General features: G+C 36.1%; 2 protein-coding genes and 1 pseudogene across 2 annotated transcripts; 1 reads left to right on the top strand and 2 right to left on the bottom strand.

Moving 5' to 3' along the window:
* The first annotated feature begins 8,180 nt into the window (after positions 1-8,180).
* On the top strand, positions 8,181-9,386 carry LOC138129387 (probable RNA helicase armi). The gene is made up of 3 exons (XM_069045702.1): positions 8,181-8,252; positions 8,766-9,014; positions 9,066-9,386. The coding sequence occupies exons 1-3, from the start codon at positions 8,181-8,183 to the stop codon at positions 9,384-9,386; spliced, it is 642 nt and encodes a 213-aa protein (XP_068901803.1).
* Positions 9,387-9,422: 36 nt separating this feature from the next.
* On the bottom strand, positions 9,423-11,079 carry LOC138131150 (uncharacterized; annotated as a pseudogene).
* Positions 11,080-13,881: 2,802 nt separating this feature from the next.
* Positions 13,882-22,765, bottom strand: Balat (Beta-alanine transporter). Its single transcript, XM_069047947.1, has 7 exons — positions 22,119-22,765; positions 21,545-21,731; positions 15,353-15,611; positions 15,053-15,302; positions 14,650-15,002; positions 14,423-14,601; positions 13,882-14,370 (listed from the first exon to the last, which is right to left on the bottom strand). The coding sequence occupies exons 1-7, from the start codon at positions 22,319-22,321 to the stop codon at positions 14,161-14,163; spliced, it is 1,641 nt and encodes a 546-aa protein (XP_068904048.1). The 5' UTR covers positions 22,322-22,765; the 3' UTR covers positions 13,882-14,160.
* Positions 22,766-23,222: the final 457 nt, after the last annotated feature.

The raw sequence follows: 23,222 nt of genomic DNA, 5'->3' as shown, positions 1-23,222 counted from the left end.
AAAAATTCATTCATTGATTTCAAATATTTGCTCGTCTTCAACTTCAGAGTCAGAGGGACTATTTCTGGAACGTCTGCGACAGATGTTCGCATTGTAAAACTCATTTCTGAAACAGTCAAAACACCTTGCAGTTGTCGAAATAAATGAATAAATGTATTTTGTTAAGTTTTAAATCCGTTGATATTATTTAATAACAACAATCACCTAACCGTACCAACTGAAGCATACGATACAATAATGCCAGCTGTCAATAACATCAATAAAACCAACCGAAATAGGTACAGTCGTTGACCAAAATAAAATAGGACAAAGTAAATTTCGATTGTGTAATTCGATATTTTTGCGAAATCCATCTCTTAGGAAACAAAAGTGTCAAAAATAAAAAAACAATTCTGATAAGTGTCATCATTCGACAGTATTTCAAAAACTCACAATCATTCAATTGAACATAGTGACAGTGACGAGATGACAAGTGAAAAAACACAACCTAACTTTTTGTAAATCAATTGTCAAGTCAAATCAAGTTGTAATCTGAGACACATACGTCTCAGTTACACTACACAAATCTTTGAATTGTGAAACTGTCTAAGGTATAGTGGAACCAGAAATATAGTGTTTTTATGAGGGATGGAGTACATTAACTTGAGAGGGTCAGTTATGGCAGGGCAATAATCTTCTAGCCACAGAACACAAACCTTAAGTTTAAGAGTGCTTCTAGCCACAGAACACCTCTTCTAGCACTCGTCGCGCGACTGGGCTCTACCCATAGATAAAATAAAATACTATAGAATGCAAAGTCCATGCGACATTTTATAGCCGAGGCCATCTATCGGCTTGTGGTAGGTGCAAAATTTCAGAGCCTGCTGTGATTTTTATGGATTTTTACTACCTCCTTCCCTAAATTCCATTCTATTTTATTATTCGTTTTAATAGCAACACAAATAAAATACTCCCATTATTTTAGGTGTTTCTTTTATTTATTTTATTTTCAACTTTTTTTACAATTGCTAAAGCTTGATTATAAACTTCATTTTTATATGAAACCATCCTGCTGTCTTTATCGCACTTTATCGCTTAAAATGGTATTTATCCCTTTCGGAAACCTAAATATGGAGATATTAATTATTTTATTGATGATACTTACGTGTTCGGCAATTTTTAATTCTGGACTATCCATCTCAAAACCATGAAATTCGTTGATATCGTAACCAACGTGCAGCGTTATCGACATTTCATCAAAAATTAAAGTACACAATTTCCTTAGTTTTGAAACAGAATTTTTTAAATTTTGAAAGTTTTGTTTACCATGAGGAATTTGTAAACTGGGTATGGCTTCCTTCGTAAACTTATTATTTGCTAAAAACTTCTTATGTACTTTTAAAGTATAACAACATGAGTATTGCCTGTTAGCTTCAACATCTCATTGAAACGTTCAGCGTACTTACAAGGATTTGGAAATCTATGCCGCGTTGGACCTAAACGATAACAGATGCAGACTCGCATCTTTATTTGTGAATTCAAAACTTTTTAACATTAAATGTCAAAAGTGACACAATTGAAAACATTTGTTTTATTTAAATTCCGACTATACGCCCTCTGGTGGCTTGTGGTAGGTGCGCAAAAACATTTGCACAAAATTTGTAATGTGCTTTGCATTCTATAGTATTTTTATTTTATCTGTGGCTCTACCTACCTTTGTCTCCGATGGTCCATTTTCAGACGGCTCAAAAACATCTGTCATAGAAGATTTATAACTCTCTTCAAGTTGGTAATAAAAGTGACCCCAAAATTGTAAAAGAAATTATCGACTAGAGTCCATAAAAACACAATATTTCTGGTTCCACTATAACACTTTGTCCTATTTTATTTTGGTCAACGACTGTACTATGCCGGCCAAAAAATTTTGGCCGTCATTGTCTGTCATTTAAAAAAAAAATTGTAATCCGTACTTTATTGTCATCATGATTACCGTCTTGATTATTATGAACGTTATTTTTTGGGTGGTAAATTTCAAAACTCAAAATTATTTTGTCATTTCTACTACACAGAACGTTTACCTCAGGGTATCTATGTACGATTCCCCTAATTTTGTTCATTCATGTCGGATTTTTGAAATATCTGAGCTTCAGACAGTTTAAATTGATTCGAAAGTGAGGTTACGATTTCTAAAGGTTTATTTACACTTTACTTTACTTGAATGTCAAGAAAGTGACGGCCAAAATTTTTTGGCCGCCATAGTACGGTTGGTGGACAATAAAAACTGGGACACTCAAATTTTTTAATTGTCAGGAAAAGTCAAAATAAATCTGACTTTTACAATCACAGTTGACAGTTATCTTGTCAGCTGTGATCCTGAATCTAACTGAATTTCAGAAACACCTAATTAGGCAACGCCTTGGGAAGGGTATTACCATACGAGCAATTGCTAACGAGCTAAACGTTAGCAAAAATACTGTTTTGTGGTATTTTTGTCTTATGTACCATATACCATAGTTAACCTATTTGTTAGCAAGCCCGAATTAAACGGTGCAAATTTGCCAAATTTAGATTTGAACAGTTGTCATTTTTGTCCCAGTTTTTTTTGTCCATCAACCGTACAATTCAGTCTTGAAAATTTCATGTAAAATTTTTTATTGCCAACTGAAATAGTTATTGTTATATACTCACCCGGTATTATGCTGACGGGAACTTTTGCGCACCGGTGAAATTTACCGGTATTTTCGTAGAAAAATGCATGTACGCGGCCGGGCCAAGGGCAAGAGATTGTCATGGGAAAAGAAAGATAGTAAATTTAAATTGTTAGCAGATTTCAAATTCAGAGAACCACTAAAATATTGTTCATTAGGTTAATTTACTTTTTTATTCACAATCGGTTAGTAACGTACAGCATTTCTAACCTCTTAAAGGTTAGAAAGTGAGCGATTACTCGTGTACACATCAACCGGTCAGTAATGGTGAAAAAAGGAGTCAGTAATGAGTCGTAGCGGTTAGTAATGAAACCCATAACTGACCTGTGATGGCGCTACTGTCGCACCAATCGCGAAAATCTCTGTACGTTTTTCTGGTATCGTAATTTGCTTTTCTAGGGTAAGAGATTGAGTGTGAATTTGTGTGCGGGTACCCGCAATTCTGGGGAGGGTACACTCTATTTCACTATCGCACATTTTGTTTGTTAAAAAATGTGAGCAAATGTCAATTTGGTTTGACTTTTGTCAACTAAAATTTAATACAATCTCAATCGTGCGCGCCTACTAAGTTTTAATATTTTGCCGAAATAAACGATAATATTACGGCGGTTGGTTTTTATTTATTTTTTATTATTATAATGTTGCTTGTTTTATTAAATGATTGATTGTGAATAAAATAGTATACAAACCACGGCGAAAGTCCATTCCTGTGTCTCGAGAACTAGTTCACCTCGAGGGCAAGCCTCTCGGTAAACTATTGTTCTCTCGACAGGAATGGAACACTTTCCTCCTCGGCATGTAATATACTATTAACATTCTCAAGTTTATGTCAAATATGTAATAATAAATGGGCGAGAATTGTAAATTGGAAACTAAAAGCTTTATCGTAAAATAACTAGAATCGTTTGCGTTAGAAAAGTAACAAAACAAAGTATAAAAGGAGTAGGTAGAAAACATAGAAAAGAGGGTAACGGAACGGCACTTCAGGTATTTTGTAGAAAACAGATGTGTGAGGGGAGCGAATGAAGATTACTAAGTATTAAGTAATTAATTAGAACAGTTTTGGGGAATTCAAACCAATGTAGAACAATTCTTAGAAGCTGCAGGTCGAATGGCATGACAAGGGCTAAACTCTTAGCACTTACGTAACAGCGTTTCAAGCCCAATTTAGGTTTAATTTGTTTCATGTTTATTTCTGTTTGCTTCTTGATGCTGATGTTTATTATTGTCTATAAGTCTATAGACTTATACAGAGTCAGTAAGTTAGTGTCATTTCCAGAGTTGTAATCCAACCACAAATTATGTACTATCGCGGCCATCCAAAAGTGAACGTTTTTTTTTAATGGTTTGATGTTTACTTTAAATTATAGGCGTCCTAAAATGTCAAAGTTTGACACTAGAGTTAAAAAAAATATTGAAACTATTTTTTTAATATGCCACATCTCACTCCGACTCAGACAGCTAGAAGAAAATTGGTCGTTGGCTGCTGTAGCGAGAGAATTACATGCATCTTTAATATAAAGAGGCGTTGGCAAGAAAACAGGCTTGAGAGACCAATACGAATAGGTGTTGGAAAGGTTTCTTTACTAAAGTTTACTTTCACTTTAATAATGTATTAATTACTTCTCAGCCTCATTTTTCTTACAACTTATTTATTACAACTTCTTATTATTAAAATAGTAACGCCTGCTGCACGAACGCCAATGAGTACAGCCTGATTTAATCTAACGAAAAATACGAAAAATTTCGCAAGCTATCGTTCACTTTTGGATGGCCGCGATTGTACATTCGGTCTGGTCCTAAACAAAAGTCTAAATTTAAACATTTAAAATTATGGTGGAAAACGGAAACGGTTAAATCGAAAGTTCTAGAAATTTCGAAAAGGTGTCGCTATTGGCTAAAAAAGTGACAAGTTAAATTCTACCGATCTGATTGGCCATTTTGGTCAAGTAGGGGTTGCGAAAGTGGGATGTTGGGAAAATGATAAAACTAACGCGGAACGGGAAACAAGGTCTTTTTCTGTTTTCATTTACTCAGGGTTGGAACTCCAAAGTAGCCAGAGGTACGGGAAGTACCTTGTGAACACGTGTTTTACAATTACAAGGTAGATAACTTATTTATCTAATTCGACCATTTTATTTCATCACTATAGCAACACAGACAATGGTCCAATGAGAATCTGAACATTTTTTTAAACAAGAATCGCAAAAACTGAATGTTTTTATTCCCGTATTGCATTTGATAAATAAAAAGGTCTCACTTTCGTTTATTTTTGTTATCTACTTGTTTTATTTCTTTATTAAATGTAGGTAGTTAGATTAAAATCGTTTGATAGGCTGATAAGCAAAGTTTTAGTAAATTTAGATTAATTTTTAAAACCCTTCAGAATTAGTTTTCGAAAAAAAAATATTTAGAAAATTTGTTGTAATTGATGAGCACTATTACCAGTTAAAATTAATGCACTTATTTTTGTTACACCCTGTATTAAATGACCTACAAAGTTAAATAGGGATAATCGCCAGCATGCAGAATATTTTTTGCCAAACTACATATTGGTATTATCTTCATGACACGAATTCTTCTTTTCATTGAACACTGCTGTAAACTCATTCCTTTTTTCAGGTGAAGTATATGTTTTGGATGATGAAGGTGAAGTAGATTTAGATTTAGGAAATTATGAAAGATTCTTAAATATAACATTGCATCGTGATAATAATATAACAACAGGAAAAATCTATCAAGCTGTAATAGAGAAAGAGAGGCATGGAGACTACTTAGTAAATAATAAGAATTCGGAAACATAAAGGTCTTTCAAAAGACTGCATGTCAATTCTAACAGAAATATTCCCAAACATCAAGAGTGATACACTCTATAGCATTGTATCATTAGAATATCAAAAAAGGATGAAAATGAATCACATCAAAAGCCAAACAAATATCAACAAATATTGGGACTTGTATCAACAAGCTGTTAAAATATACTGTTAATTATATTAAAAATTGCAGAGCAGTTTGATATATGCCCATGTTTAATTGCTAAATTAATTCCGCAAAAGTACTTTGAAGATCTTAATTAGACAGAACAAGCACAAATTAATAATTACCTAAGAGACACTTCTTTAATACCACTTCACGAGGATACAGAAAACATTATATGTATATAAGTATTATAACAACAGGAAAAATCTATCAAGCTGTAATAGAGAAAGAGAGGCATGGAGACTACTTAGGAAAAACAGTCCAAGGTAAAATTTATTCTAAAATGAGAAATTATTATATATTTTGAAATACGGCTAGCCGTACCGCCGATAATTTTGTTTTGTTCGAACGTCGCTCCATTCGGGCTGCCTTATCGATTTTCTTTCTTGTAGGATACATATCAGAGATATAAACGAAGCTTTAAAGAAATTGGGACGGATGTGTATTGGGAATCTTAAAATTGGCGTTCGAACTCATAATGACTTTAGAGCAACAAGTTAGAGGTGAGTCGGAAAGAAATCTAAATCCCAAGGCGGCGTGCCTGAAAAGGCGCGAAGAAGAAAAGGCAGAGGACGGGCCATCAATAACCCGATAATACCTCAACTGAGCATACACTTTATGGAAATAGAAGCCACTTCTACTTAGACGATAACAATTCATAGGTAATTAATTCATGTAGTACTGTAAAATTATTATTGTTTGAGACCTATAATAGTACAGGTCATTATAAATGATTGTCCCATCGCAGTTGGCGTTGAAAACCCACACAAATTTGGGATGTGCCGCTAGCTTTGCAACGTTAGACAAACTAGTAGACAAATTTACACTACCGCCAGCAGCGTTACCTATCGGCGATGCTAGTCTCACTCATGTTATAAAGCTTGCGGCACATTCAACTACGTCACCAATGCCTACTGCGATGAGACATTTATAATGACCCCGTACTAGTACATGTAAAATGTAATGTCCATTATTTTCCCATTTCTAATTTGTTTTTTTTTTTGCAGTGCAATCGTAATTATTCGGGGCTGGGCTTGTGACTTTGGGACCAGCCGTAAAGACATTGTAGCCTCTTCAGGTATCTACGCTCCACCATGAGAAAAGTGATATTGCTGTATATGTATTTTTGAAAAATAAATAACTGACTTTCATTTTTGATCTTAAAGCCGTTTGACACGATGACAGTTTTGATATAAAATTTAACACCAAAAATAATATTAAACATTTCGGTGCATAGCATTGATATTAAAAATGTTAACAAATTTTATATAAAAAATGATACATTTGGCAAATATGTGTAAAAAAAGGCGCAGGAGCAAAGAAAGCAGCCCGCCAGTGTCCTCAATTATTTCTGTGCTGTCAGTCCCAGTGGCGGCTCGTGAAGTCAAAAATATGTATTTTTATAAACTAAAATTGACCCGTCCAAAGATTTTTTTAAAATAAAGTTTGTTTAATTTTTAATTAATTTATTCTATATTTTTGCCGCCCACTGTATATTAATAAATTTTGAATAAATAGATTGATTGTGTGAAATTTGTCTTTTTTTATAAAAGTGATACAGCATATTATAGAATGTTTATGCATATTTCAGTTCATTTTTAGCTAAAAAGTGTGCATATATGTACTCGTATATGCGCATATTTTCTTCATTTTGAAGTGAAACTTTTTATGGGAGGGTCTTGAAATTCTGATCGGCAACCTTTTTGTGTGACGAAAAGTGGTGGGGGTAAACACTATTGGGTCGAGTGGGAGCAGTGTCTTTTCTTTGTCACACTCACGGCATTTATCGATAATGCCCTCTCTTTAATTTGGAGGCTTAAAAATGAACAATGAGTTACGCATTTCGATATTGTTTAGTGTTATCGTTGTTTATAATTTATTTTCTTCATTAAAATATACAATTTTGTTGTGAATATGCTATTTAAAAGTGATTGATGAATAATTACAATGTTTCCCTGTAATATAAAAGTTTTTTTATATAATTGATTCAAAAAATTGAAATTCACGCATCTGTGCCTGAAGTGGGTCATTTTCTAACGTGTATTTTTTTTTTGCATTGTTAGTAAGATCGAAACCATAGAAACCATACAAAACAGTGTGTGAAATGCAATTTCACGCATACGACTATTTCTGTTTTTCATTTCACGCACTGTTTTTTATTAGTTACCTAGCAACATGGTGACTGCATTGAAACTTCAGAGTTCCTTCAAAAATTTGAATTTTTAATTTCAATTTTTTGAATCAATTATAGAAAAAATATTGTTTATATTTCGTGCGCGAAGATGTTTTTGTGCATTCAAAGGCTTATACTGCCTCGACTTTCGTCTCGGCGTAAAAGACCTTTTCATACACAAAAAACATTCTCTTCGCGCACTTAATATAAAAATAACTATACTTCTATGGTGCGTCTTTACGACACATTCTGTTTTTTTTAGTGCATATAATCCGAGCTTTAGTCATGATTATAATACAAGCATAATTTACACTTTATTTGGTGTTGTCACAGGCGACCCGATGCAACTGGGGCCTGTGGTCCTGTCTCAAGTCGCGGCAGACTACGGCTTGGAAGAATCGTATCTGGAGCGCGTAATCAGCAGGTTTCCTTACATAAGGGACTCTCAAAGTTTTCCCAAAACCTGCGGCTACGATCCACGCCTCATTACAAAACTGATCTACAATTATCGATCGCTACCCGATTTGCTAAAATTACCGAGCGTTTTATTCTACAACGAAGATCTGAAACCAACAGGGTAATTGTTCACTATAATTACTTCTGGAATTTTCGTGGTTTTTCTGGCTAGACAGCCTCAGGGCGTCCTCCTAGATCATGTCCCACCATTCAAACCTTGTGCAAATGCCTTTTTTTTCTCTCTTGTTGTGTTTCAAGGTCGCGTCAAGGTCGCGCCAAGTCTTAGTAGAACTAAAGGGTAAGGAAAATTTTCATTTGCACAAGGTTTGAGTGGTGGGAAACGATGTAGGAGGACGCCCTGAGGTTGTCTAGCCAGAAAAAAACCGAAAATTCCAGAAGTAGTTAAAGTGAACAATGACCACCAACAGTGTCACGCTCAAGGTGTCCCCTGTTGATTGTCTTCTGTTTAGATTTCAGAGCAAGACAGCAAAGAAGCGGCGATTCTCGAAAAGCTGCAAGAGATGCTACCTCGCACCGGGGACGACAAGATCGCCTCGATAGTATTTCATGGCGTTTTCGGCGAGAACTTTCAAACGGAACACTCGCCATCCTGGTTTAATCCCAACGAAGCGGCGCAAGTTTTCTATTACGTGAACGAGCTGTACCGATTAGGCTTGACGGAAAGCGATATCGGGATCATAACTCCGTACAAAGCTCAGGTACTGTTGCACCGTTGTCGTTGTGTGTAATTGAATCGTTTTTGTTTGCAGACCAAGCAGTTGATAGAACTGTTTAAAGAGGCCGAGTTCAATTTACCGAAAATAGGGACGGTGGAAGAATTTCAAGGTCAGGAATTCAACGTCATTATTTTGTCTACGGTGCGCTCAAACAAAAAATACTTGGCCAGCGATATCAAGTACACGATGGGTTTCATATCGAGTCCCAGACGGTTGAATGTTTCGATTACGAGAGCCAAGGCTCTGATGATCATCGTGGGGAACCCCCAGTTGTTGTCTGTCGATCGGTGTTGGCGTTCCGTCATCAAGTACTGTACCGACAAGGGTAGTTTCGTAGGTAGCTCTGCAAAATAAGTTCTCTGTGTTTCGAAGTTTTTTTATTACTTTATTATTGAAAAGATATTTTTAATACACTGATTTAAGATTTCGCAGATTGTTGTACTGCCACTCCGACACTCCTCTGCCCTTCATTCCGTTGATCGCACTCCACGAATCGTTCAGTTAACCTAGCTTCCACGTTGTTTCCTTTAAAATGAAAGGATTCGTAAATTACATTAATCCTAACGTCGTACGTCTCGTTATTGGCGTTAAATGAGAAAGCGTAATTTTTTCCTGGGGTACCATTTTCGCCGTGTTGATACAACACCAAGTTGCAATTTTCGATGTGGTGTATTGACTTGTCGGGGAGGACAACGTAACCCATCTCCAACAAAGAGGTAGTAGCAGGTTGACTCACAACACCTAGGGACACTCTGGTACGATCTTCGACGTAGAGCATGTGGAACGCGTAGCGGTGCATCTAAGTCCAGTCTCTCTTGTAACCTAAATCGATTGTTTTATTGTTGAAACGTGTTTTGCCAGACTCACCGAAACTGTGATCTTTAAAGGCGTCCATTTTGAGCCTGTAGCTTTTGTTCTCCACCGTCAAGGTTCCGGTAAAGTACCCAACAGTCCGACGTCCATTCTCCGTCCAGTTTGACGTTGAAAAGATTGTGAGGGTTCTTTTGTGCTCTGAAATCGACATGATTGGTTCGAATTTTGACACGGTGTGATTAAGCACCTCATCTTACCATTGAACGAAACGTACCACTTCTTCATGGGTTGGACCGGTGTGAAAGAAATTCCTTCGGCGCTATACTCCTTCATCAACAGCACCGAACCGGGATCAGCGTCGAGTAACGTGTTCGGCAACTTGAAGCTCTCGAGTAGACCCAATTCTGGCACCTATTCAGCGCGCAACTGGTCAGTTCGATGGGATAAAAGCGCAATTATTTTACCGCTATGTAGAATAAGCCATTAGCCTTGGCTCGGTGCCGTCGCTCGATGCCCCCGCAGAAGTAGAAGCCGTTCTTCGAAACGGCCTGAAAGAATGTCGCGTCGAACGCCTGAAATTGACAGCGATTAGAGCGGGATGTGGGTTTGTGGGTGCGTACCTTTTCGTGGTCGGATAACGGTTTCATTCTCTCGAGTTCTTCGACGGGGATGAGTTTCAGTTTAGTCTTCAGTCGTCCAGTCCACAGCAAAAGGAAGAAGCTGGCGAATTTCAAATAGTACCAGTTTCCTGGTTGCGAGTAGACGCCGAAGATTTTCTCGGCAGTGGATTTTTTGCTCTGGATGTAAAGGGTGGAGAGGAAGATTACGGCCAAAATGAAAATTGCTACGAACATTTTGCTTGATAATGGTGACGGTGTAAGTGAGAATGAGGGAAATATCAAGTACGATGATAAATAAGCTTAATGCAAGTGGAATCTTGCGATACTGATTCCCTGCTGGCAAAATCTAAACGAATCGGTGTTTAAGTGCGATCAGACGCTTATCATGGTGTTAATAGGTTTATTATGTTACATTTCTATTAAATCACGACAAAAACAATGTGGAAAAATGTTTGAGTGGTTATGTAACCTATAATACAATAGTGTTGTGCTGGTGGCAGTGTTGATTTTTTATTTCTGAATTACATTTGATGAAAATTGTCTTTTACAAAAATAATAGTAATAGTTTTAAATTGAATTTTTAAACACAAGAATTATAGAAATTCTTTGAATTAAAGTGATTTTGAAGATAAAAATAAGTTGTACGGTTGGCTTAAAAAAAAACGGGAACTGTCAGAAAAAGTTCTGTCAGATTTTATTAAATTTTTATAGTTTGAAACGGCCTTTTAGAATTTAGGTTAAAAAACTACACTTATGTGTCAGAAATACTACTGTCAAACAGACAGAAATTGACATAAATTGACAAATTAAATTTTCAGTTCACATTAGGTCAAATTTCATTTCCCGTTTTTTTTGAAGCCAACTGTACCTAGATTAGGTACAGTTGCGGTATTAAAATTTCGGGCAGTATTGTCAATGTCATGATATAAACTCTAAAACAACCTTTACGTTAATAACCTTATTTTTTACTCTTGTCATGTTTTTGTCTTTGTGGCATAATAACGGTTAGACAACATATCAAAGCGATGATTTAATTACACTCAGTACAACTAACTGAAATCTCAAAATTCAAAATTAATTGGGTGACTGACACAGAAAAGTTTAATTTTTGAATGTCAGTCATGATGACAGTAGAAGGTGCTTAACGGAGATTTTGTTGAAGTGACAGAAAAATAGTGCCCGAAATTTTAATTCCGCAACGACCGCAACTGTACATTTACGACCTGGAGGCCCACAATATTGATTTAAAAACGCAAAAAAAAATGTTTCTAAAAAGAAGAAAAACGTTATCTAGAATATGAAAAATAAGTATTTTTGGTCATAACTTAACAGATGTACGGTCGGTAGACAAATAAAACTGGGACACTTAAAATTTAATCTATGTAAACCAGACCATTGAATTGTCAATATATTTGTCAGTGTCTATATAATATGTCATACCAAAGTTAACCTATTTGTGATAAAGCCGTAATTAAACCATGCAAATTTGTAAATTTTGACTTATGTGATTGTCATTTTTGTCACAGTTTTATTTGTCCGTCGACTGTACCTACAATTGGTTGCAAAAAAAAAAACGGAAAATGAAAACTTTTCTAATGTAAATTTGGTTTTGTCCATTTGTCAATTTATTGTCTACTTGACTAACCTATCTTTCGTAAGAAGGTTTCACACTGAAAAAATTGTAAAAATGTACCAGTTTTATTCCGACAGTTCCCGTTTTTTTTTTTTACAACCAACTGTATCGCATTTTTTGGGAATGCGAAATTTTAACGGGAAGACAATTTACAAAAATTTGAAAAATAAATAAACAATGAAGTTATACAAGAAGGTACTACCGTGTGAGCAACAAGTACTGATTGAGTTGGCAATAAATTCTGGTGAGTTTTGGTGACTTTTATGTCATGTTCCAACCAGAAAATCATTTTATTAATAAAAGATTACAAAAACCAAGACGTTTAAATTTGAAATGTATACCAGCTGTCAATAATGTCAATAAAACAAACCGGAATAGGTACAATTCACTGTCTTGAAAATTTTATGTAAAATTTTTTTTTGCCAACTCTAACAGTTATTGTTGCTCACCCTGTATTTCGGACACGGAATCTTGGCCATTACGGACATTTAATTGACAAATATGTGTGAACTGGCCTTTATTGAATAATACCCAACTTTTGACTCGATAATGCCATATCCTTGCTTTTTTGATGTCCGAATAAAAACTTCAAAGTCATTTTTAATAATTGTCATTTATTAATGACGCTAATGATTGGTTTACATAATTTTTTTTAGAAATGTCAAAAAAATGTTGGCCAAGATTCCCTGTCCGGAATAGTACTATCGCGGCCAAATTACATCGGTCCTCACTTTTTGGCACCTTCAGTTTTTGATAAATATAGAACCGTCTTACTTGCTTGTGAAGGGTTGTCTATGGGGCAAATTGATAATTTTTTGCTTTTGAACCCTGCCTTCGCAGCTGGGATTTATCCCACCCGTATGACACTGACAGATTAAAATGATTTTGACAACCTAAAGCTTGCTTTACAATAATTGAATATCATTAATGTCACATTGACGACCAAAGTATTTTGGCCGGATAGTACAACGTAAAAAAAGGCAAAATTGTAAAACTTTTATGAAACCAAAATGTAATGAAGAGGAAGAAATAATGAGTGTAGAAACAAAAATCAGAATTAGAATAGAAGTTTATTAAAATTGAAATCAACATAAAAAGAAAGATTACGAAGACGCGATAAAAATTAGAAAACCAGATAATAATATACAGTGAGGTGAGTCGAGAGGAACGGCCGAAACTTCATGGGTGTATTTAGTATTTACACGTGAAAATAATATTCAAAAAACTCATGTTCTTATCCGACTTTCATTCTTGATCTTAAAGCCGTTTGACACGACAGTTTTGATATAAAATTTAACACCAAAAATAATATTATATAGAGTTCAATTTGATATTATAAATGTTAACAAATTTTTTTCATTCAATACAATTTTCCACCGAATAAACCCAAACTCCCCCGACTTCCAATCAGATTCAAATGAAAGATGTCCCATTCATTTTGCCCAATTTTCCGAAATAAGTTCTCCATATATTTCAGGAATACATTTCAAAATAAACTCAAGTTATAAATTCAAAACTCTGTCCTTAGATGAGAGGCGCGAAGTTATGTGCTCACAAAACCCCCATGCCATTTCAAATGGATTGTTGTAGTTTTTCAATTTTTTTCCTTCATTATCCGTGCCATTTGTCTTGTAAAATCGGTCCAAGAGAGACCTAAAAGTCTTAGGTGGGAGATCCTGTAGGTTAAAGAATTGGTTAGTTTGAAAATGAAGATAAATACCGAACAGATACAAGTTCGAAGTGCTGAAACAGAGCATCTTGAAGGACAAAAAAAAAACAAAACAGTAATTAAAATTTTTATTGCCTATTCGGTCGGTACATTCGGTAAAAATGTTGTCGGGAGTGGTAACGCGAAAACTCCACTTTGGCATCATCTGGTACGACATCAGCAAAATTCATTTCCGATTCGTTCTACATACTTACAATATCGGTGTAATTACCATCTAATTGAAACATGGTTCTACCTTTTACTAGTGACTACAAAGACCGTGAAATTATACCGAAGGAGGCGATGCACTCAATTTCACGTCCAGTGCACGTGATTTACGCAGATTGATCATGATTAAAGGCGACTTTCGTGCAGAGCGCGTATCTCGACGTCGAGCTGCGGAGGAGTGCAGCATGCAAAACAATCGAGTCCGGCTTTCTCGGCATCTTGCAGGGTCTGCGGAAGATGCTGATTTAAGGTTTCCGGCAACAACAAGGAACAGGCACCACCCATCACCAGCATCGTACCCATAATTATCAATGGGAGAGTCAGCATATCAGATCCCTTGAACGAAACAGACAGCCCGTCGAACTCGTAAACACTCTCGGACGCTCACCAGATAATTCACCAGCGGAATCAACACCGGACCCAACATTCCCATCATCGAGCTCACGCTCATGCCCAGCCCCCGTACCACCGTGGGGTACAGCTCGGACGCCATCAGCGGCAGGATCACGAACGACGACGAGATTCCCATCTTGCCGATGCAGTACAGACCGAGAGTGATCACCGAGTCTGGAATTTAGCAGTCAGGAGAAAGTGATGGGTGAGCGACGGTGGTACCGTTTTGGACCAAGAAGGTTGCCAGGCAAGCCGACCCGCCCACCACCATGCTGGCACACAGCGCCCATCGTCTGCCCCATCTTTCCGTGGCGGGCCACAAGAAGAGGTACGTGGGAAGCTCGACAGCTCCGGCTAGGAAAAAATTCAAGTACTCGTCGCCTCCAAGTACTGGGGCGTAATAAGACAAGCCCACGTAGACGCTAGTGTTGGTGAACCAGATAAACGTGATAATTACAGTCTTCCGACGCAGGTTGGTCGACTGGAACAGATGCTTTATGCCATAAGTATTCTGCTCGTCATCTTTCACTTCTAACTCCGCGAAGACATTGTCTGGTAGTTTTCTACCGTTGATCCTGCAAATCTAGATCGTTACGCCTGGAACCGACCAAACTAAACTGAGTACCTGGCCATCTGTACCAAAATCTTTTCGGCTTCTTTCACTCTTCCTTGCGCCAACAGCCATCTCGGACTTTCTGGTAGAAGCCACCAGTGGAAAAACAGAGTCACGAATGGTAACGTGGTCGCAAGAGCTAACAAGCGCCAGTCTCTGACGGCCCACACGATGATCGACAAACTGACCAGAGCCAAAGAATAAGCGATGTTGACCAAAATTGTGACCAGAGTTCGATGTCGAGGACCCACAAGCTCGATGGCTGGAAGTGTTATATTTACAACAACTGTTGGTGGTTTGGTTGTGGAGTACCTAGTACGTATGGGGTGCCCAATATTGCAGGAACTGTGAATCCTACTCCTACGCGACAGACGACCCAAGTTGTGAAATTTTGGGCAAAAGCGGTAGCGGTGCCGAAAACACATTGAATGAACAAGTAGATGAAGAAAGCTGGTTTTCTACCGACGCCATCTTGGACGTAGCCGAATATGTAGTTACCTATGAGGCCTCCGATTCCCAGCAAGACCAATGCGAGAGTGGCTGAGAGGTCTCTGTCACAAACTAGGTCCCACTGAAGCATAAAAATCGTAGGATTTCGAAAATGGTGGAATTCAATACCGCAAGTTGTCTCGAGTGTAGTAAAGTTGATCAAGAGCGTTTTTGAAAATTTGATGAACGCATGTCTGGCATAATATGTCACGTTTAGCTCTGTGACGAAGCAATAACTGTCTCTCTTATCATCAACTGTCCAAGTGATGTTAGTGTTTCTTAACAAAAATAGAGCACAAAAGACACTTGGGACCGGTTTCACCAACGTGAGTTAAATATAAGTGCAGATTAAAATATACAAACACATTGTTATATTATAACAATAGGTAACTAAAGTAACGAAGCATTTTAACCTACAGTTAACTTTAACTGGCGTTGGTGAAACCGGCCCTTAAAGTCCATTTTGTAATAAATTATAGTCCGATGGATCAATTAATAAGCAGAGCAACTGTTATTTTGCTATCTCTTTTCAACATAATGTAAAACAAGCTACTGGATTCTTGTACGTATTTTATTCAGTCCATCCCACTATGTATCTCGCTTTGACATGTGCGATTAGAGCAAGACGCGAGTTGTACGTTTATTCCATCAGCGACGTCAAATTTTTAGGTTAGGTTTTAACTACATTTGTTATTATTTTGTTCAATTTTGCTTGAAATTTTCGCCGTATGATGCCAACGAAAAGCTACGCAACTCTTTCTTGAATAGCAGCCACTGACAAAAGAGGACCATTATTATTAGTTCCCGTGTAAAATACATTAACAAATTTCTTATTAGCGTGTAAGGGCATTGACCTTACGTGGCACTACCCAAACAAAATCTAGGAAGAAAGAAAGACACTCCAAACCTGGTTGTTTAGCGCTGTTTTCAACAACTTTGAATATATTTTATCCACAATTACCTTATAATTGAAGTTTTATCCACACTTATGAACCGTATAAAGTAACACTTTATCTACTAGTGGAATAATGAAGTCACTTTATTCCACTAGTGGAATAATAATACGATAGCAGAACTTCCTCATTTATTGTCATTACCCTCCGTTCTTCTTTCCAATCATTAAATTCTGAAAATACTTTTTCATAATGTTCCCTGGACTTCGCAGGGAATAACTGGCGAGTCGCTTCTTCAGCTTCCTCAAGAATTGTCTCAGGAACAGGATCACTTTCTTCCATTTTCACCAACTTGCACAGCGTTTTGTACAAATGGAGTCGATAAACAATCAAAAATAAATAGCGACCATTCAAGACCTCCCATGTTTTTTAGTTAATTTCAATGATTTTTGAGGTGACATCCGCTGTCAGAGTGTAATGTCAAATCATTTTTTGATGACATGAGATGAAATTTTGGCGATTCTGATTTTAAATCGCTGTAATTGTGGATAAAACGTTATATTGCATTCGTGTTTTAGTCGCATTTTATCCACTTAAGAATATTAAACGCTCGTGCGTTCGCACTCGCGGTTAAAAATTCTTGCGTGGATAAAATGCTATCTAAAACACTTATACAATAAATAACTATTACCCTTCACTTGATAAATAGTTATTAAAAATGAAAACGGAGGAATGAATTTGCAGAAAAATCATGAAAGCACGAAAGAACACAACTTAAAATCTCAAAAATTAAAATTTGTAATGATATTTGTCTCAACAGGGTGAATACGGTGACTCTTGGATATTGTTTATTAACAGATAAACAGAAAATAACTAATAAAATTCGGAAGTCTGTTTATAGTGGCATATTGGTTATCTGTTCTTGAATCGTTATGTTGGAAGTTTTCAGATTATTGTAAAATAACCAATTTTATATGTTTTGGGTATTACTGTGACAAAAGAGGTTACGACGTCCAATGTTTGATATTGGAAAATTTAAAAACGATCTGGGGTGGTCTTATTACTGTTGGATATTAATTATTTTGTATTGTATAATATTGGGGACAAAATACTTTGGTCGTCATTTTTCTGTCACTTCAAAACAAATTAATGTAAACCAAGCATTAACGTCAAGTCAATAGTGATGACAATTTCAAATTATTGACTTTTCTCTTGTCAAAAATATGGCACCTTCCACCATTCAAAAATTTAGAACCATCTCCCTTTAACATTTTGCAATGATGAGTTTGACAGTGACAGTGGTTGACAGTAGTAAAAAATAAGGTTAACCGTCGTAATGCTTGCTTTACAACTTTATGTCAATCAACTGACTTTGACGACCAAAATAATTTGTCCCCAATAGTAGGTATACCTAAAAGTGAAAATGGATGTAAATTTGTTATATCTGACTTGGTCTGACGTAAGAAATGAAAATTTTTGACATTTTGCTTGTTTTGATAACATCAAAATTGACAACAAGAAGGATGAATTAAAGTGTAGAAAACTTGATGTAGATACTCGATTTTTTTGCAATCGACTGTAATTGTCGTTTCTTGGGACAGACTATGCTGTTTTATTTCATCCAGGGGGAGCAACTAAAAACATTTAAATGACGTTTAAAAGACGTCAAATGTTAGACAAATGGTCAACAAAAAAAAAGATAAAATAAAACTTCTGAAAACATGAGTCGAAGCTTCAGTTATAACCAGGATGATGAGACATTTTGCCGAAACTCCAACAAACAAAGTTGTGTGTGGTAAATCTATTTACCATTTTCGTCCTTCTCGTTTGGAAAATACTGCATTCTTAAATAAAAACATTTTTTAAATAAAATGAGGCAAATGTCACCATTGACAACTGACAGTTTATTAAGTTAAGCTGCATGTCAAATAAAATTGTAAATCCCTAAAAATATTGCCTGATTCTTTAGGTTGGAGACACTGGAGAAGGCAACTTCGTATCGTGTTTCTATCCAACATCTGAAATTTACCAAGGTCACTTAAGGGTTGCCAATGTGGACACCATAATAGGAAATATTTTAATATCCAATGTTGCTTTCCTTTCAATATTGGTAAATAACCGATGGTCACCATAATAAGCCTGAATATGCTAATATAAATTTCCAAATAGCACCATGCACTGCTGTCAAAGTGTCAAATGTCGAAAGCAGACGCAGGGTCAGTCGACTTGATTCGGACTAAGCTCATCGGACTATATTAAAAAAAAGGACTATAGTCACAAATTGGAGCTTGAACTTGACAATAATGTAGCAGTGACCAGCGACAGTTCACAAGCTATCGGGCGTTCAAATGAAATCCTGGGCTGAGTAGGCGTTGGAAAAATTAAACCGTTTAGAACAGTGTAAAGTTTGAATTTCCCGTCGTTTGACACGAATGACATTTGTTTATGTTTAATAGGGACATAATTGAACATGTTTGTTTTCAGCAAAGGGTGCCCTTAGATATTTGCTTCGAGAATAGGAATCGTTACGTTATTCTATTTTTCTTTGCGAAACATAGCAAAGAAAGGAAAAAAAATTGGCTCTAAATTTTAGGTTAGCTGTCAACATGCTCCAATTAATCTACGCTTTAGAAAAGCACAACAATTGACGATTTCCAACGCCTTCCCAGCCCAGGATTTCATTTGAACGCGCGATACAACGTACGGGAAATAAACAAAATTTGTGACAGAACACTCTTGATCAAACATCAAATGCTTTTATTGCAGAAAGGCATTCTCACATGCATATCATAACCGTATGTTTGCTGAAAAGAATGGTAACAAATTAAATGGCGGAAAATATTATTGTTTGTTGCAATTAAAATAAATCTGCATTACTATCTGTCATGATTTCCTCCTTTGACGTGTAAACGTCTGGTCGTATCTGCAATAAACTTTCCTGTTAACTCATTCGTTTCAAAATATTGGATACTGGCTTCCGCTATTATGAAAATGATCTACAATCTGATGATTGTTGTATGATTACTGGGCAAATTAAATAAATACGTAATAAAGGCACACACAGGATATAATGAATTATGTGAAAAAAATTAATATCTAAACACAGCTTGTGCTGATAGTTTTATGCCTGTGTAGGTTTTTCAGACGTACTCGGTTGTTTTTATTATAATTAACGTCTGCCGTTATTACAGTAATTTGGTTGGATTAAAAATGAATACATAATGTACTTACGAGATTTTTTCAAGCAAATTACCAGACAAGAAGTGGAAGGTGTTTTATGTCGTTAAAATTTGTTTTTTAAATTTTCACATAGTTGTAAACACTATTACTAATTAGTAATTACTCGTTGAATATTACTTTCCATAATTTTTTTGCGGGAAATCCGTAACGGTGGCGTCACAGATTAACAGCAACAGTGAGGAACTTTCAATTGAAGAAGAAACTATCAAACATCAACGACTGTGAAGTTATTAACTTCTACAATATGAAATTTTATTCTTTAATATTTCTTAAATGAAACATTTTTAATATGAAAAAGTTTCTGTCTTTCTGTAATACGGGGTATTATGACTCATGTACCGTGAGATGATTTAAATTTATAATTAATAAGGTAGGCCATGACTTGTAAATTAGATCGGCAACACTGTTGACAACTTGATTTGAATTGTCAAAGTGACGCTTCAAAATTCAATACAAAATATGAAACGGTGAGGTTAAAAATTGTCATTTAAACAAGTTGCACATCACAGGGTGGTATTTTTACAAGTAAAATCGACGTGTCCGAGCGATTTTCTTAAGATCATCATATTATGAATTTTTTTCCAAACTTTATGTTCACACTGTATATTACAGTGCGATAACGCATTTTTGAACTGTCGTAGAATTAGATCACTGATATTTGACAAATGCAAATTATGATGGCAGATTTAGTGGATATCGAATGTTTTCACTAAATGTATCACCATGAGAAAAGTGATGTTGCTGTATATTTTTGAAAAATAAATAACTGAATGTTTTTGTATTTACCTAATCACTGAAAAAGGCAATATGTAATTTGAGAACAACAATTCTGTTTAGAACAACCCACCGAGAATTTTCCTGCTTTTCTGACGACAGTTTTTACTTTACGTTAATGATTTTAAGCGTCCGAAGAAAATCACAAAGCACGAAAAATGAAAAGGGAACCTGCGGTAGTAGAAGAGAGAAAACCTGTTCGTTTGTTTTATTTATTATTTGCATTGCTTAATTCTTTTTGATAACAATGCAGCAATATGCGGAACGCAAGGATTTTCATTGTTTTTCCGAGTTTAGCGTTTTTCAATAATTTTTGATTTGCAAAGAAAAAACTGTCATGAACTTTATACGGGGTCATTATAAATGATTGTCTCATCGCAGTAGGCATTGGTGACTTTGTTGAATGTGCCGCAACCTTTATAACATGAGTGAGACTAGCATCGCCGATAGGTAGCGCTGCTGGCGGTAGTGTAAATTGGTTTCAAAGAAATGCTTCAGTTTTTCCTTTGTTTTGAATTGCCCACATTAGAGTTTGTTCATGTTAGAAACGACACTATAGTTTCTTCAATCGTGACGATTATTTAATAACTCTTGTGGTTCTTTAAAAAAAAGCCAAATATTTATAGTTATGAACTTCTCAAAAGTCAACTTGAAAACCTATCTTTTCAGTTTCTAGAATGACATTTTTTATCGTTGCAATTTACACTACAGTCCGTCTGCAGAGTAAAGACACGAACAACGCAAAAAGTGAGGTTAGATTTAAACAGCTGATTCGTGATGCGTTCACAACCGACTTTTCAACGCCAACTTTGAGGATAAATTTAAATGAACACCCGATATAATCAAAATGCACTTCAACGATGTCCACATTATTTACTCTACGTATGAAACGCCTTTTCGCAATAAATGCCGCTTCAATCGTTTCAATAATTCTTAAGAATATATTGTTTTTGTCGACAAATCCACCGTTGGAATTGTTTTGGCCACATTTATTTCAATTAGATCCAATATCTTGCGTCGAATTGCGATTTCAGCACGAACACGAGCGAACTTCCAATAAAGTTTGTAAGTATTAAATTTAGCATGTTCCAGCGTGAGACCAACCTACCTCAGTAATAACCGTGTTCTCATGACCTTGCTTATCGTAAACCCATCCGTGTTTGCATGGAATTGTACTCACGGTGGTGTAATTCACCGATTCATAAAATTCCAACGAGGTATTCGTATAATTCAAATCGTACATTCTACATTGGCTGAATCTTGTTTGTCCATCTAGCTGTACTGCGGTGGGTACACTAAAATTATTTGGTGTTAAAAGATCTTATCTGTCTATTGTTTACATGATTAATTATGGCGAGGTGTCGGCAACGGTTCCGCCAAGCTGGTCGTTATTATATCAACCGACTCTACCACGACGCTCCAAGTGATTCGATCAGCCTCGAGCTCACCGAAGACAACACCCAAGATGTAACAGATAAAACGGAAGTTGTTCTGAAGAATCGAAAAAGTTGCAAAGAAATCAACTGAAGCTCGGAAGTTCACGCAAAATAAAAATTCCAAATTCCAAAATGTTTTGAAGCCCGCAAGACTCCAAAACATTCCCGCACTCTCTAGGGTGCTGGCGAAACTTTTCAGAGCTCAAACGTCCGAGTTCGTTGTTGAAAAGTACATTTTGGGAGTACCTTATGTTTCTGACGAGTTTAGGGTCGTGCTGGTCCAATCCGTCAACTTTGCACCAGTGCTCGGGGGTGGCAGCCATGAAGAGCTGATTGTAGGCGTGGAAGCCGCACGGAAACGTCCCTGGTAATAAAATAAACCACAGAACTAATTTCTGGTAGCGACCAAATTCGCCAACGTGAGGCAAAACATCGTCGAGATCCATCATCTCCAGTTAGACGTTTACTCAAAGACTGAACTTCTCACAGCGAGTACTCGACTAATTGGAAGTTGCATAATTTAATAAAGCGAATAAATTAATTGACCGGATTGAAAGGTCCATCGGCGTCCAGAACGAAATGAGGATGTTGGTTGGAATAAATTTTAATTGAATCAAGGCGCAGTCGCGACGTAATTACATCGAAATATGTAGTAATTTATTTTTTAGTAATACGATATTGTTTCTTTTTCCAACATCGCTTATGAAAATGATACTTTCATCACTCAATTTAAAGAGGAAAATAGGCGTTTGCATCACTAGTGAGGAAAATGGAGAAAGTAAACTCACTAGTGAGGAAAATTTATTTAACAATCTACTACCTATTTATTAATATAAAAAATTTAAAACACTGTTATCTGCATTAATTGGAACTCCAGATCCGGAAGATTAAAAAAATAGGGGAGTAAAATAATTATAAAGAAATTTAAAATTGAGACTAATTTTCATAAGCGACGTTGGAAAGAATAGTATACGCAATTCCTGATCAAACTCGCAATACTATCCTCACTTGCTGGCGCTCGTGAGTATATCATGTATTGCTCGTTGAAAAATCTGGCACTTTCATCACATAGCTTTATGAACACCATGAGTGCGTAGCACGAATGGTGTTCGAAAGCGTAATGATCATGAGTGATACCATCGGAAAAATATCCTACTATCTTTGACTACGAGTTGTATTCAACAGACTATTCAACGAACCAAATCAATGTTTAAAATAAAAATAAAATAATTTCGTTGTTCAGTTAACTTCGTAAGAAAGTAATAATTTCCTTGAATAAAAATAATAATCAAGGTTTGTTTAAAATATTCACCTCGACCATTAGTGGAATAGTGAGTTTATCTTTTCACT

This window comes from Tenebrio molitor, chromosome 1 (genome assembly GCF_963966145.1).
Source record: "Tenebrio molitor chromosome 1, icTenMoli1.1, whole genome shotgun sequence".
In the NCBI taxonomy this organism is placed as follows: Eukaryota; Metazoa; Arthropoda; class Insecta; order Coleoptera; family Tenebrionidae; genus Tenebrio; species Tenebrio molitor.
Note: the sequence above shows the minus strand (reverse complement) of the source record. Positions and strands in the feature narration are given on the sequence as shown.

Excerpts from the sequence above, each read along its gene's own strand:
- LOC138129387 (XM_069045702.1), top strand. The coding sequence starts at position 8,181 with ATGCAACTGGGGCCTGTGGTCCTGTCTCAAGTCGCGGCAGACTACGGC. Across the intron at positions 8,253-8,765 it reads AAGAATCGTATCTGGAGCGC|ATTTCAGAGCAAGACAGCAA; the intron begins GTAATCAGCAGG and ends TCTTCTGTTTAG. Across the intron at positions 9,015-9,065 it reads TAACTCCGTACAAAGCTCAG|ACCAAGCAGTTGATAGAACT; the intron begins GTACTGTTGCAC and ends TTTTGTTTGCAG.
- Balat (XM_069047947.1), bottom strand. The coding sequence starts at position 22,321 with ATGATGGATCTCGACGATGTTTTGCCTCACGTTGGCGAATTTGGTCGC. Across the intron at positions 15,303-15,352 it reads GGGCACCCCATACGTACTAG|CCATCGAGCTTGTGGGTCCT; the intron begins GTACTCCACAAC and ends TAACACTTCCAG. Across the intron at positions 14,602-14,649 it reads AACCTTCTTGGTCCAAAACG|ACTCGGTGATCACTCTCGGT; the intron begins GTACCACCGTCG and ends GCTAAATTCCAG.